A 16,566-nucleotide genomic window follows, 5' to 3' on the forward strand; every position below is an offset into this window, starting at 1 on the left:
ACAGGGCTGGGCAGATATTATAGTAGGAATTAAAAAAAATACATGAGAATAACTGAACAAAATAGTAAGTTCTCAAGTGTCTGTTAATTGGAAAGGAGTGTCCTACAACACTGGAAAGAGATACCATATTGACATTCTGGATTATCTGTCACTGCGAGTTGGTTAAAGCCCCAAAGGACTGACCGCCTCCACTGACAACATCAGAACCAGTTTCAGAACCTGCAGAGCTGCGAACACACTCTGGAGAGGATGTCACCAAAGTATTAGGTTGAAAACACAAAATTGCTGTTTCTTTGGGTTAATAAAGGTCAACTGTCAGCAATTTCTAATCATTCAATGTAAAGGCATGTATCTTGTAAAGTTGTATTTGGATGAACCTGAACTCCTTAGCCTATATCTCGTATCCTTTTATTCTAACTGTGACAAAGCAATACTTTCTTAATTTTTTTTTTTGAGAGGGTCCTTTGTGTTGTGAATTTGCTGACTTCTTGTAAGTAGAGAATGAATGACTTTCATTCTGTTTTGCTAAGGAGAGATTGTTCCGTATTATAAGACAGGAGGGCACGTAATTATATTCCACTAATGCCCTAGAGATAGCCCTGAGAACACATTTCCATTATCTCTGGTAATAGGGAACATATCTCACATGAATTATTTAGCGTGCATATGACCAATAACCAAATCTCGTTGTAAGTCTTGATGATTTAGCGATGGAATCAGAATTAAATTCAAATCCACCCGCTAATCAGCTGCAGGTTTCCCCAACTCCCACTCGGTAAATCTTTCCTTTTCTGCTTCTATTTACACATCTGAGGCGCGAGGCGGGACTCCAGGTCTCCTAGCAACCACTGACTGTTTCCTGATTGGCTGGTCTCTTCGCAGCCGCCATTTTCAAACCCCCGGATGATTGTGGCGGCGGTGACTTTCCCCTGACAGGAACTTTTTTCTTTCCAAAAGTTCTTGGGCACAGTGCCCATTCCTCCCGGTCTCCCCGGGCATCCGGCCCACCGCCCCACCCCGCTTTTCCACGCCATGGAGCCAGAGCTGGCGGCTCAGAAGCAGCCCCAGCCGCGGAGGCGAAGCCGTCGGGCCTCGGGGCTCAATACTTCTGGCGCCACCGAGCCTTCCGCCGACACCCAGCCGGGTCAGGACCCGGACAAGAGGTAAATGCCTGGAGGCGGGCCGGGGCGATTTAGGAACCCGGATTTGATTCACCTTCTCACTTCTGGCCCCAAATAGCTATCATCCCAACCCCCCAAGCGCGGGGAGGAGGGGCGGGGGGCCGCGGGGACTGCGAGGGAGTTGTCACCGATCTCGCCTGAGCCCCTTCCCCAAGAGTGCGGAGGACTTAGAAAAGGTGGCAAGGGTGGGGTCCGGAACAGGTTAAGGGCAGGAGTTTTGACTGGTTGCGAAATTTATTAAAAACGATACTTAAAAGAGCCTGGGGTGGGGGGTGGGGAGAAGGGAATTGTCACCGGAGCGGGGACAACTTCTGATAGGCACCAAGCTTTTAGCCCAAAAGCAAGCGTTAAAAATGAAACATTTTGCGGAGACCAGAATGCTTTTTCGAGAGAACGGGCAACGTCGGTGACTAGAGCACAGCTCATGGACTCCTGGGTAAAGAGAGAGAAGATAATGGTCGCTGACATTTTAATTATTAACACGTTTCACATTCTTCCTCGTATATTTATTATGTGAGGCTGGAAAGGGTGGACACTAGATGAGGGTTTCTGAAGGCTGCGTCTGGAAAAGGAGTGGTGGCAAAAGTACCGAATACGCTGCTTTCTCATCATAATAGTGAAGTGGGTGGGTTCAAATTACTGGTTGTGTAAACTTTATCAAGTTCCTTAACCTCTCTAAGCCTATATCCTTATCTGTAAAACGGAGATTATAATAGTATCCACTTACTTGTGAAATTCAGTGCTTAGCCTAGTGCCTGCTGTGCTCATTAAATGTTAAATGTTATTTGTCAGCTTTTATCTATAAGAATAATAATTCCAAGTCTTGCACCATGTTTTCAAAAGTCGCTGTGGTCCCTAACAGTATTGTTTTAGATAAAGTGTCTTATATAATTTACATTCCAGTCATGCTTTGGTATGCTGATCTCTTTCTGAGGGAAAACACCTTACTCTCATGAACAAGGCATTTATAAACCTCTCTAAATTACTGTGCAGAGAGCTAGATTTTTTCATTAGATAACTGACTTTTATTTAGTTTGAAGTTTAAGATAACCTTTATCTGAATATATCATTTTGAAACTTTCTATGTACAGATTCCAGTCTATGTTTAGGAGACAGTGAGACAGCAAAGTGAAAGAAGTCATCTCTGAGACTGAGAAATAGAAAAACCAGGAAAGACTAGTTAAGGGAGAAGGGGAATAGAATTTCAAAAAGATCAAATGGAGGCAGTGTTAAATTCAACTACACTGATTCAGTAATATTTGTTGAGCACCTGCCCTGTGCCAGACATTGTTGTGATACTGGGCATTCTGGTGAACAAAACGGTTAAGTCCCTACTCTCTTGAAACTTAAATTCAGGATCTAGAAGAAAGACAATAATCAAATATACAACATATCAGTTGGTGATGCTGTGAAGAGAATTAAAGCATGGTAAGGGGCACAGAGATGGGGAGAGGAGAGGAAGTTAGTGTTGTTATTTTAAAACGATAATAAGGAAATGGTTCACTGATGATACTGGTAACATTTGAACAAAGACTTGAAGGAAGTAAGGAATTAAGCTTGCTTGAATTTTGGGGAAAGAGCGTTCCAGGCAGAGAAGGGCAGCATGTTCAAAGGCTTTGAAATGGAATCCTATGTCGTGTGTAAGGAATGGCAAGTCAAAGTGACTGGAGTGGAGTGAAGAAGGGGGAGATGAGTCAGAGATGGCTGGGGCCAGATCATGTATCTGATAGACTACTGTAAGGACTTTAAATTTGACTTAGTGATTTGGGAGATAAGAGGAAATAATGTGATCCATGTTTTAAAAGGATCACTCTAGCTGTTATGTGGCAAGGATGGAAGCAGGGAGACCAATTAGGAGGCTATTGCAGTTGAGATATCATGAGAGTGGTGGAGGTGGTGAAAAATATTCATACTTAGGGTATATTTTGAAGGTAAGGCTGATAGGAAATGTTGATAGATTAAATGTGGAGTTTAGAGAAAAGAAGGAGTGAAGAACGACTCCAAAGTTTGGGGCCTGAGAACTAGAAGAATGAATTGCCCTGTTCTCAGAAAGGGAAGACTAGGGGAGAAGCTTGCTTTTGGGTATGTTAAAGTATGATACTCCTATCAAAGAGTTCATCACAACAAGTTTTTTGACCTTATTGGAATATAACATTTGCGTATAAGAATACATGAAAGAGTATATGAGTCCAATGAAATTTCACAAAGAAAACACACCTGGGAAAATAGATATAAATTTGGGAGTTATCAGCAAATTGATAGACTTGAAATCATGGTACTGGATGAAGGCAGCTAGATAGTAAAATTTTAAAAGTTTGAGAACTAAACCCTGAGGCACTCTGAACATTTAAAGGTCAGGGTAATGAGGAGGCTTAGAAGGAGGTAGGAAGAGGGCCAGATGAAGAAAAAGTTTCAAGAAAAAGGAGATAACATATGTAAGCTTTGTCAGATATTACTGATAGGTCAGGTAAAATAATGAATGGAAGGTTTGTTTGATGAGGAATAAAATGACTGTTACATTTGGTGATAAGAGCATATTGATCTTCGATAGTTTCTGTAGATTAAATAGAATAAACAGTGTTTTGCAGTGGATTGAGAAGAGAATGTGGTGTGATTTATTTAGGAAATATGTAAGTGCCATATCCCAGGAAATATGGAGATGGAAAATATTGTCCTTACTCTTTAAGAGCTTATAATCTAGTAGAGGAGAAATTTAAGTTAATAATTATATATGTGTATGATAAAGGTTACTTCAGAGGTATAAACAGGATGCCACAAATGCAGATAATAAGAGCACTTATTCCTGACTGAAGAGGGCAGGAGATGATTCCCTGTGGTAATTTCTAAGTCTTGGACCAAATCAGAGAACAGGGGTTGGAGTTAATGGGTTGATTTCAGATAGGGGAGAAGCATGTAAAAAGGCCCTGAAGCAAATGAGCCACATGAGTTTGGGTACCACAACTAGTTCACTATGGCGAGATACCACGTGTAGGGTAATGGACTGAGATAGAGAGAGGGAGGAGGTAGTAATGAGAGATTATGCTAAAGAAGTAATCTTCATGAAGGGGCCTTAGGTGCCATGACAGAGAGCTTGAGTTTCGTCTTCAAGATCATGTGGAGATGCTAAAAGACTTTTCCACCCTACATTGATATTTATTCTATTCTATTTATTTATTTTTTATGGGATTTAAAATGAAGAGAATTTATTATTGTATGGTGAGAAAGGCCTTCCCAGACAGGACTCCAGATTTAGAAATCATAATGAAAACAAGATAGATTTCATGACACAAATTTCTTAAAACTCCTACATGACAGAAGACATGATAATAAATGACAAATGACAGGAAGAAAATATGTGCAATATACATAACAAAGGACTAATTTCTCTACTGAAAGACTTTAAACAAGCCAATGACATGAACAGATTTGCATTTTATAAGGTCACTCTGTCATCAGAAAAGAAGATAACATTTTAGGGTTGTGGCACTCTTTGTGAATCTTAAGAAAGCTATTCCAGAGAACAGTCATCACATAAAATTTCAGGAAATTCATGGTGCCCTAGAGCCCAACTATGGATACCAAATAAAAAGTCCCAAGTGCAGATGATGGACTGGTGGGAAGTAAGTCTGTAGTAGTCTAGATGAAAAAAATGGACAGTACACGCTGAGTTTCACTGCAGTAGTAAGGAAAGAAAGAATAATAGAGAAAGGGGACACAAGTTTGTGGGATAGACTCTTAAGGGAGCAGTGAAAGGGGCAGGAGAGAAAGGAGATGATTAAACAATTTAAGAAGGCAGAAAAAGATGGAATCCAAATCCAAGAGAGAGTTTAGCTTGGCAAGCAGCTATGAATGGTATAGTTACAGATATATTTGGGGAATGGGTAAAGAGGAATTCAAGGGCTTTCCTACCGGATTTCTATTTTTGCGTGAAGTTGGACACAATGTTTGCTAAGAAAAAGATGTTTGCAGCATGAGGAAGAGCGATAAAGTTGAGCAGAGCCCTGGGTGGAAAATAAGGAATGAAGTAACTAATCTATATTCCATTTTCCAAAAAGGATATCTGACCATCGATAAGATTATATAAAATATGACAAAATAGTATTAACTAATAATGGAGCAAGAAACAACTCTTTAAGCATGACATCAGATCCAGAAATAATAAAGAAAAAGATGAATGTATATGAGTTTGTAAATATTAAAGCCTTTTGTATGGCAAAATTCACTATAAACTAATTTGAAAGACAAAAAAATAACTACAATATGGGATATGGAAAAATACCACACAAGAAAACTAGTTATCACTGTTTGTTTGTTGCTTTTAACAGTTTATTGAGATATTGTTCATATGCCACTTGAACCTTTCAGTAGTTTTTTATGTATTCACAGATCTGGACAACCATCACCACATCAATATTAGAGCATTTACATCTCCTCAAAAAGAAACCTGGTACCCTATAGCTATTACCCAGCCCCTTATCTGCTGCTCAGTTATTTAGATCTTCTTTAATTTCTTTCAACAATGTTTTATAGTTTTCAGAGGCTAGGTTTTGCACTTCTTTGGCTAGATTTATTCCTAAGAATTTTATTCTCTTTGGTGCTATTGTAAATGGAATTATTCTCTTAATTTCATTTTCAGATTGTTCAATGTAAGTTTATAGAAATACGACTGATTTTTGTATATCGGTCCTACATCCTGCCACCTTGCTGAACTCATTTATAAGTTCTAATAGTTTTTAGTGGATTCCTAAGGATTTTCTATAAACAAGATCTTGTAATCTGCGAATTGAGATAGTTTTACTTCTTTTCCAATCTTAATATATTTTATTTCTTTCTCTTGTCTATTTGCCCTGACCAGAGCCTCCAGCACAAAGTTGAATAGAAATGGTAAGAGCAGACATCATTATCTTTTTCCCTATCTTAGGGGTAAAGCATCCAGTCTTTTACCATTAAGTTTGGTGTTACCTGTGGGTTTTTCATAGATGCCCTTTACCAGGTTGAGGAAGTTCCCTTCTATTCCTAGATTGTTGATTGTTTTTATCACAGAAGGGTGTTAGATTTTATCAAATGCTTTTTCTTTATCTATTGCAATGATGATGTGGAGTTTTTTCCCTTAATTCTATCCATATGGTATATTATGTTAATTGGTTTATGGATCTTAAACCAATCTTGCATCCCTGGATAAATACTAGTTGACGATAGTGTATAATCCTTTTTATATATTGCTGGATTCAATTGGCCAGAATTTTGTTGAGGATTTTTGCATCTATATGCATCCGAGTCTATAGTTTTCTTTTCTTGTGGTATCTTTGTCTGGTTATGGTATCAGGGTAACACTGGCATCATAAATGAGTTGGGAAGTGTCACCCCTCTTCTATTTTTTTTGGAAGAGTTTGTGAAGATTTAGTATTATTTCACCTTCATTTTTGAAAGATTGCTGGGTATAGGATTCTTGGTTAATGTTATTTTTTTCTTTGAGCATTCTGAATATGTTATTCCACTGTTAAGATTTCTGTTATAATAGATTTATTATGAAGAATTGGCTCAAGTGACCCTGGGGGTTGGTAAGTCTGAACTCTGTAGGGTACACTGCCATGTTGAAGTTCTTAGTCCGAATTCGCCAGAGGCAGTTGGCTGACCAGAAATTTTAGCAAGAGCCAATGTTGAAGTTGAGGCAGAAATTCTTGTAACCTATGAAACTCTCAGTTGTGGCTTTTAAGACCTCCAAGTGATTGGATGAGGAGATTACCTACATTGCTGAGGGCAGTCTCCTGTGTTGATTGTAGATGCAATCAACTGTTTCTAAGAAGTCCCACCTATAAAATACTTCACGGTAACAGGTAGGCCAGTGTTTAACCAAACAAATGGAAACCATAGCTGAGACATAACCTTGACACATTAGATTTCAATAATTTTGGGAAGTTTTCAGCCAATATTTCTTCAAACAATTGTTTGTTCCTTTTCTCTTCTGGCACTCTGTATTATGTATATGTTGGTGTGCTCAGTGGTGTCCTACATTTCTCTAAGGCTTTCTTCATTTTTCTGAATTCTTTTTCTCTTTGTCTTTCAGCTTGCTTAATTTCTACCATTTTATCTTCAAGATTGCTTATTCTTTCTTCTGCCAGTTCAAATCTACTGGTGAGCCTCTCTAGTGCATTTTTTTTCAGTTATTGTACTTTTTTGTACTTTTCAAGTCCAGAAATTCCATTTGGTTCTCATAATTTCTCCATGTATTGGTGTACTTTATTTGATACAGCATTGTCTTCCTACCTTCCTTTACTTCTTTAATTAGGTTTCCTTTAGTTCTGTGAACATGTGAATAATGGCTATTTTGAAGTCTTTTTCTGATAAGCGCAACATCTGGTCACTCACAGACAGTTTCTTATTGCCTGCTTTATTTTTTCTGGTGTATGGCTTATAATATCCTGATTCTTTGCATGACTGTAATTGTTTTTGGTTTTGTTTTTGTTTTTTTGAAACTGGACATTTTGGAAACTAGCAACTCTGGGTACTACATCTTTCCTCCTCCCCCACCTCACCACCCCCCATGGGGCATGTTACAGTGACATCTCCCTCCCATCCCCCACCCCCCATCTCCCATGGACTGACTGTTAAGCTTCTGATGTTGCTCCTCAGGAAGACACAGCTTTGGGTGTGCCCATGGTCACTCTGGGATGACACTGGTTTTGGTAGGGCTCTTTTTCTCTCTCCCTGACCACATCCAGCTGTTAAGCTCCATTAATTGTGGCTGAGGGCTCAAACTTCTCAACAATGCCCTGTAGCATGAATTATTCTACAAAATAGTCCATTCAATTTGTGGCTTCTTTGAAGGAATAGTTTCTGAGGTCAGTGTTTGTTATTTGTTTTTATTTGTTTCAACCCGGGGAGGGTTCCTCTCAGCAGACTTATTTCCTGGTTCTCTCCTGAAAACTAGGTGGCCTACAGTTCAGCCTGTAATTTGAATCTCCTCCCAAGTGCCTTTCACGACTCCATGCTCCACTGAAAATTAAGTCATTCCTTTGGTAAAAGATTGAGAGCCATCCATTTTAAAACCTGTTTCTACCTGCAGGCAGAATCTCTGAGCCAGGGATCTGGAGCTGGGAACAATGGAAAGCTTCTGGAGCTGGGAACAATGGAAAGCTTCTCTCTGAGTGACACCCCTTCTGTAGGAGCTGAGTGCTCGGTGGATATAGGAGGGTGGCCAGAGGGGCTCTTAGCTTGCCTCTCTTGGTGTGGAATCTCCACCTCATAAACCTGGGCAAGAATGACCAGGCCCAGGTAAAGCCTCCCATCCTTCCATGAGTTGAGGCTGGGTGGGAGAAGAGAGCCCCCACTTCTCAACTGCAGTCATCCAGGACTTAGCCTCAGCAACATGTCATTGGGAGTGGGGTGAGAAGCACTGACATCCTCCTCCTAGGAAGAAAGCCCTTTGACTGGGAGCTGGAGGGAGATGGAGCCCTGTGTTCTTGGCTCCATCAGTCTGGAGTGGCATCTCCTGTCTCCCTGTGTTAGGAGCAAGTAGGAGCTGACTTTCTTTTTTTACCAAGTTTTTGTAAATTTTCTTTGAACAGATGTTTTCTCATTTGCTGTTTGTCTTTAGGACCATTTTCTCACGAGTTTCAATGGGGAGCAGGAGAGCAGAGCTCCTTACTCTGTCATGCTTAAAGCTGATCCATTATCTTTTTTTAAAAACAGCTTTATTGAGATATAATTTACATACTGTAGAATTCACCCACTTAAAGTATGCAATTCAGTGAATTTTAGTATACTTACAAATTTGTGCAACCATCATCAGAATTTAATTTTACAACATTTTTATCACCCCTAAAAGAAACCACAGACCTATCAGCAGCCAGTACTAGGCCATCACTAATCTCCTTTCTGTCTCTGGATTTGCCTGTTCCGAACAGCATCATTGTCTTTAAATGTAATTTAGATATATTGATTTATTTTAAAAAAATCATCAATAGAAAGAAAAGGACAAAGAACACAGGTAGGTCACAAAAGAAGGAATATATGCAGCCTAAACACATATGGAAAAATATTGGAGTTCACTAGTGATCAAAGAAATACAAATTAAAGCAAACACGGATGGTTTTTGTTGTTTTTGTTTATCTGATTGGCAACTGTGCAGGTTTCTCTACGGTAACTGTTCTCAAAAATTTTGGCCTCCACACCCTTTACAACTCTTAAAAATTATTAAGAACCCTAAAAAGTTTTTCTTTATGTGGTTATATTTATCGTATTAGAAATTAAAACTGATAGTTTTAAAAAATATTTATTTATTTTAAAACAACAAGCCCATTACATGTTAGCATAAATAACATATTTTTTGAAACATAATTATTTTCCCAAACCAAATAACTAGTGAGAAGAGTGGCATTGTTTTACACATTTCACAAATCTCTTAGTATCTGGCTTAATAAAAGAGAATTGGATTCTTATGTAATTAGCTTCTGTATTTAATATGTTGCAATATGTTGTTTTGGTTAAAGTACATAAAGAAAATACGATTTTACATAGATTTGTAGTTCAAAAAGGTAGGAGCACTTTAATAGCCTTTTCCAATAATTGTGGATATTCTTCATTGGTACTACTCCAGAACTCAACAAGTGATAGTTTCTTAAAAGTTGGTTGTACTGTAGAATCTTGAAATTGTATCAGTGAACTTTTTTTTTACTCTGTTTCATTAAAATCCATTTTCCATCACCCCTGTGTTACTCAGGGTTCTCCAAGGAAACAGAACCAACAAGATATTTTAAATAATGTAAATATGAGATTTATTATGGGGACTGGCTCACATGTCTGTGGGTATTGGCAAGTCTGAATTCCTTAGGGCAGGCCACAGGCTGTGAACTCTGATGCAGGTTTTCAGTGAATTAACCATGAGAAGCTAACTGGCTGACGTAATCATAACTTCTGAACTGCTGAAATAAGTTCTCCTTTTAAAGCCTTCAACTGGATTGGACGAGGCATCTCTCGTTGTTAATCACCTTTGTTGATTGTAGATGTAATCAGCCATAGTTACAGTCAACTTACTGATGATTTAAATCCACAAAATAACCTCATAATCACAACAAGGCCAGTGCTTGCTTGATGAAACATCTGGACACCGTAACCTAGCCGAGTTGATGCATGAACTCCTTGTTGACACTTGGCACCCATAACATCTCCTTAAACTGTGCAGTCATATTTTCATCTGACATAGTTCACCTATCTGGTATAACTGGAAGTGCACTATTTCCCCAGAAGAGGGTGCAAGTCATTGGGTAATAGTCACTGTTCTGGTTTGCTAATGCTGCCATATGCAAAATGCCAGAAATGGATTGCCTTTTATAAAAGAGGTTATTTGGTTACAAAGTTACAGTCTTAAGTCCATAAAGTGTCCAAGATAAGGCCTCAACAATAGTGTTCTTTCACTGAAGGATGGGCATTGGCATCCGGAAAACCTGTTAGCTGGGAAGGCACATAGCAGGTGTCTGCTTGCTCCCAGGTTGCATTTCAAAATGGCATTCTCCAAACTATCAGCTTTCAATGGCCATCTTCATAATGTCTCACTAAGCTGCTCTCCAAAATGTCACTCACAGTGGTTCTCTGGTCCTTCTGTCTGTGAACTCCTTTATATGACTCCGGTGATCCAATTAACACCCACTCTGAATGGGTGAGGTAACCTCCATGGAAATTATCCCGTCACAGTTGATTGAGTCACATCTCCATGGAAACACTCAATCAAAGAATTCCAGTCTAATCAACACTAATACATCTACCCCCACAAGATTGCTTCAAAGATAATAGCGTTTTGGGGGACATAATACATCTAAACTGGCACAGTCATTCTTAAACTTGACATCCTGTAATTTAAATACTATGACATGAAGTTAATATAGCTTATGTTATATGGTAAGGGGATGCGATAGGGAAGAAAACAAAGATATTTGCTTTATGCATATATGTAAACATTCATAGCAAAACAAGGAAGAAATATTCATAACCATTATAGTCCTCATATTTTTTAACTGGTCATGAGTTTGTGGCTTATATCTGTAACTACTTTCTGTGGTCCATTCCATATTCCTTTTACCCTCAACAAGCATCTCAGCTGGTCTGGTTCTTTGCCTGGTAGGGTGACCCAAACTTTCATTCTTGAAGTTGCTGGGACATTGCTGCTGGCAGATTGGGCACTGAGCAGTGGCCATAGTCAGTTTGGTCTTAGTGAGTAGAAGTCCATGTAGTTTAACCAGGTATAACCTCCATCCCTACCAACATGGCCACTTTGTTCCTGAGCCCCAGGCTGGGGAAAGGGGCCAACTGGTATCTACTGAACAGGTCATCCTATTAACTTGATAATTAAAATCCTCCTCTGCTGAAGTCAACCCTCTGGTGAGCATTCACATGAGACATAAATATCTTCATGTTTTTTGCCCACTCAGAATGGTCTATCCACATACCTCTCCCCCAGACCTCTTTATCACCAATTTTCTAATTATGTCCCTTCCAAGTCTCTGACCATCCAGCCAAACTATGAATCAATCCATGAATCAATATGCAAGGACATCTCTGGCCATTTCTCCTTCCCAAGTTCTGCTAACTGGGAGGATTTCCCTTCACCCATTGTCCTTCAGGGATATCTCAGAAAACGGCTGTAGTGCTGTAGCTGTCCACTTTGGAGTGGTACCTGTATATCATGCAAAGTCTGTAAACTGTGCCTGAGCTTTCTCTTCCTCAGTCAGCGGATTATAGGGAATTCCCCCACAAGGCCATAGTGGCAAGCTGGGAAAGAGAAGGTAATGTAACAGGAGTGGGGCTATGGGGGAAGGTGGTTGTTGGTTTCTGGATATTCAGCTATGTTCAGGCAAGAGATGTTCTAAGATTTGTGTGTTGGAACTCTCAGATGCAGGTGAGAAAACTCCAGTGTGATAGCGGATATAAGTCTATGTGATTGTAAGATCCTCCAGAATCTTTATGAAGTGGGAAAAGGACAATTTCTTAATAGCAAAGGTGCTGAGTAGTCAGAACAGTAACAGATGCTTACTATATCAGATTTTTGTACCAAATAAGTGAATTGCTTCTGTAATAATTTTCATTTTTTTTTTTGCTTACTTTGCAAAGAAATTGAGAATTAGAGTTCAGCACCCCAAATATCAACAAATATTTACTATAAAGGATAGATTATGTTTTTCTTTCTGCATTCATAGTGCCCTTGGTGTTTATAGACTAATATTTTTAAATTTAACTATTTGTGAGTTACACATAGTTCGTAATTTGGCATTTATTTGAGCTTCATTGCTGGTGTGTGGAGCAACTTCCTTGGTCCAGCAGCTATATATGAATGCTGCTACATTCTTTTCTTGAGTTCACATGGGAAGTAGTTCTTAATGGATCTGAGGCATCCCTTACAAATTTGTCCTATTTTAGGTGTTTCTGTCTACATCAAGACTTACTGCATGCTAATGTCAGTGACCTACTTTGCTATTTTCCTATTGTTAATCCTTCTGTTACACACTTGATTTTTAAAAATATTACTTTGCTTACTCATTCCATTTGGTTTTCATTGTAAACCCCTAAATTTCTACTTTATAAGTGAGTTCACATATTTCTATTTCTGTGGTTTGTTTTCCTTTTTCTGTTTGGAAGAGTTACCTCATTTACATTGTTTACAATGACATATGCTTGTCATGTAGTAGGCACTCAATAAACGGTAGCTAATTATTGTCCTTTTTAAAAATTACTATTAAGCTTCATCCCATTCTACCTATGATCATTATCATGAAAACACCTGGAAGGTAAATTCCATTTTTAAGAATGTACAATTTTTTCCTGTTGGTTATAATAATGTTGTTTGGTACATTTTATGAAGATATTCATTGAGCTACCTTTCTGCCATTTATAATTGTAATTCAGCTTTTAGTTATCAAGCAGGATGGAGGATGGCAGTTACATAAAACAAAATCTCTGAAAATGTAAATTGGCTTAAGAATGAATTAACAGAAAATAGGCAAGATGGCAGAGTGGTGAGGTGTGGAATCTAGTTACTCCTCTAGGGCAGCTGGTAAATAGCCAGGAACTGTATGGAATAGCTGCTTCAGGGACTTCTGTGACCATTCATGCATCGTACACCAATGTGGAATGGGGGAATGGCTGAGATTGCAGCAAAAAACCTTAAGTTTCCCTCGCCAGGGGGCTGGTGCCCCTTCCCCCCAGGCACGCCAGATGGTCTTGAAACTGGTTCCGAGGGAAAAAGATACCATCTGTGCTAGGAGCAAGGAGGGGGGCTCAACTCTGCACCAGTTGCAGAATTAATTAACAAATTTGGACTGCTGAATAAAAGCTCCAAGCACAGATAAACCAGGAACGGGCACCAAAGGAGCTGGGAGAAATCAGTCCGGCAGAGAGGAGGTGGGGCTGACAACAACGACAACAAAAAAACAGAGACTTCTGGAGTTGGAGGTGTTCAGAATACTGGAAAAGGACTGGTCTCCAAGAAGAAGGGGCACATAGAGATGGTTTAACAAATTGGGCTCTGGCTTCCAAACCCAGGGAACTGAGGTCCTGCTCTGAAAGGGATTTTTTTTTTTTTGCTTTCTTGCTCTCTCACTTTTTATCTTTTTACTTTTCAATAGCCCATCAGAACTCCTGCTTCACCACAGCCCCGGGCAAGGGCAGAATTAAGAATGAAAGTTGTCAGAGTAACTATTCAGGTGAAAGAGATAAGACCCTAAAGGGCTTATCTTTAAATAGCCCATACCTGGCTTGAGAAAACTTGGGGGCTGGGGAAAAGGTTTTCTTTCTTTTTTTTTTTCTTTTTTCTTTCTTTTTTTTTGAATTAACTATTCTAAGTAGGTCATTATAGAAAGCCTCAGATATTTGCAATTGGCCCCTGGATCCAAGCAAAGTCGGAGCTGAGGTAGGTTTGAGAGACAAAGCAATGAGTCTAGTGAGGGAGACAATTCCCTAAAGGGCATAACTTCCCCAAGACAAGGGGGGCAGGGCCCAGCTCAAGTGGTGACCATCCATCAGAGAACTCAGACCCAGGGGCTGGAAAACAGAAACCAGCTTGAGTCAGCCATGCCTCAGGCATGGACAGGGTCTGTGGAGAATTAAACACACCTGTGGCACCTCTTTACACTGGTGGGGAGCTGCAGGCTGACAAGCGCCACCTGCTAGACAGGATAGGAAAAGCATAGAGCCTAGAGGCTTCATAGGAGGGTCAGACAACCTGCAGAGTTTCATTCTCAGGGAAACTTCATACTCTATTCCTGAGACCTGGGACCCTCTGGACTGGGAAAATCTGATTGGGATCGATCATATCTGGGGATTCCCTCTCACAAAAAGGTTGCATAGAGGGAGGGCAAGAACCAGAAAAACAAGAAGTGAAAAATTCTGATCAGCTAAACAGAAGCTAGGTTAGAGGTCTAGAATAAGTTGAACTGCTTGCAAAAGAACAGATAGAGAACAAAGACAACCAACAAGAAAACCATAAGTAAAAGAGGGAAAACAAGCTAGAGAATAAACTAATCAAGAAAATCAGATGCCTAGACAGCTAAAAATAACAAGCCATACTAGGAAACACAAAAATATGAACCAGCCTGAGGAACAAAAAACACTTCACCTGAGGTACAAGAATTGAAACAATAATCAAATCTCCTAAATCAATTAAAAAATCAAATCAGTGAACTGAGGGAAGATATGGCGAGAGAGATGAAAGATGTAGAGAAGAAATTGGGCGAACATAAGGAGGAACTTGAAAGTTTGAAAAAACAAATGGCAGAACTTATGAGAATGAAAGACACAATAGAAGAGATGAGAAATACAATGGAGACTTAAAACACCAGATTTGAAGAAGCAGAAGAAAAGATAAGTGAGCTAGAAGAAAGGGTATCTGAAATCCTACACACAAAGGAACAGATGGGGAAAAAATGGAAAAATATGACCAGGGTCTTAGGGAACTGAATGACAACATGAAGCGCATGGAAATACATGTTGTATGTGTGCCAGAAGGAGAAGAGAAGGTGTTCTGGTTTGCTAATGCTGCTGGAATGCACAATACCAGAAATGGATTGATTTTTGTAAAGGGGGTGTGCCGGTTTGAATGTATTATGTCCCCTCACACGCCATTATCTTTGATGTAATCTTGTGTGGGCAGATGTATCAGTGTTGATTAGATTGTAATTTTTTGATTGAGTGTTTCCATGGAAATGTGACCCACCCAACTATAGGTGATAACTCTGATTGGATAGTTTCTGTGGAGTTGTGGCCCTGCCCATTCAGGGTTGGTCTTGACTGATTTACTGGAATACTTTAAAAAGAGCCACACAGGCCCAGAGCTTGCTTCAGCCAAGAGGGACACTTCGAAGAATGCATGGAAACTGAGAGAGTAGCTGCAGATGAGCGACAATTTGAAGACAACTATTGAAAGCAGACTCTTGCTCCAGAGAAGCTAAGAGAGGACGCTCCAAGAGCACCTGAGAGTGACATTTTGAAGAGGAGCTGTGGCCTAGAGAGGAACATCCTGGGAGAAAGCCATTTTGAACCCAGAACTTTGGAGCAGACGCCAGCCACGTGCCTTTCCGGCTAACAGAGGTTTTTCCGGATGCCACTGGCCATCCTCCAGTGAAAGTACCTGATTATTGATGCATCACCTTGGACACTTTATGGCCTTAAGACTGTAACTGTGTATACAAATAAACCCCTTTATAAAAGCCAATCCATTTCTGGTGTTTTGCATTCTAGCTGCATTAGCAAACTAGAACAGGGGGTTTATTTGGCTACAGAGTTGCAGTCTGAAGGCCATAAAAATGTCCAAATTGAGGCACCAGCACAAGTATACCTTCACTGAAGAAAGGCATTGGCGTCTGGAAAACCTCTGTTAGCTGGGAAGGCAAGTGGCTGGTGTCTGCTGATCCCAGGTTGTGTTCCAGCTCCTCTCTCAGCTCCTGTGCATTTTTTGGTTCTTTCTCCTAGGACATTTCTCTCTAAGTGCCTGGGGGTCCTGTGTTAACATATCATGGGGCAAACTCTGGGCTTCAGCTCTAAGCTAAATGTCCTTCTGTCTGCATTGCCAAGCGTGTCTAAGCATCAGCGTCTGGAAAAGTCTGCTTTCAACAGGTGTCTCCAAAATGTCTCTCTCAGCTGCTCTGAGGTCCTTCTGTTTGTCATCTCTTCTATAGGACTCCAGTGATTAAATCAAGACCCTCCCTCAATAGGCAGGGTCCCTATCTCTATGGAAATAATTTAATCATATGTTTCACACACAGTTGATTGAGTCACATCTCCATGGAAACATTCAACCAAAGGATTCCAACCTAATCAACACTAATACCTCTGTCCCCCCAAGATTGCATTAAATAATATGGCTTTTGGTGGGACATAATATATCTAAACTAGCACA

The 16,566-nt window shown here is 39.8% G+C and overlaps 1 protein-coding gene across 1 annotated transcript in view; it reads left to right on the plus strand.

Moving 5' to 3' along the window:
* Positions 1–982: 982 nt before the first annotated feature.
* The window catches only part of NET1 (neuroepithelial cell transforming 1), a 93,019-nt gene continuing 77,435 nt past the window's right edge, over positions 983–16,566 (plus strand). The window contains exon 1 of the mRNA XM_037846951.1: positions 983–1,163. Coding sequence (XP_037702879.1) covers positions 1,033–1,163 — 131 coding nt within the window. The 5' untranslated portion in view covers positions 983–1,032. The remainder of the gene's footprint in view (positions 1,164–16,566) is intronic.

Source organism: Choloepus didactylus, chromosome 8 (genome assembly GCF_015220235.1).
Source record: "Choloepus didactylus isolate mChoDid1 chromosome 8, mChoDid1.pri, whole genome shotgun sequence".
NCBI classification, from domain to species: Eukaryota; Metazoa; Chordata; class Mammalia; order Pilosa; family Megalonychidae; genus Choloepus; species Choloepus didactylus.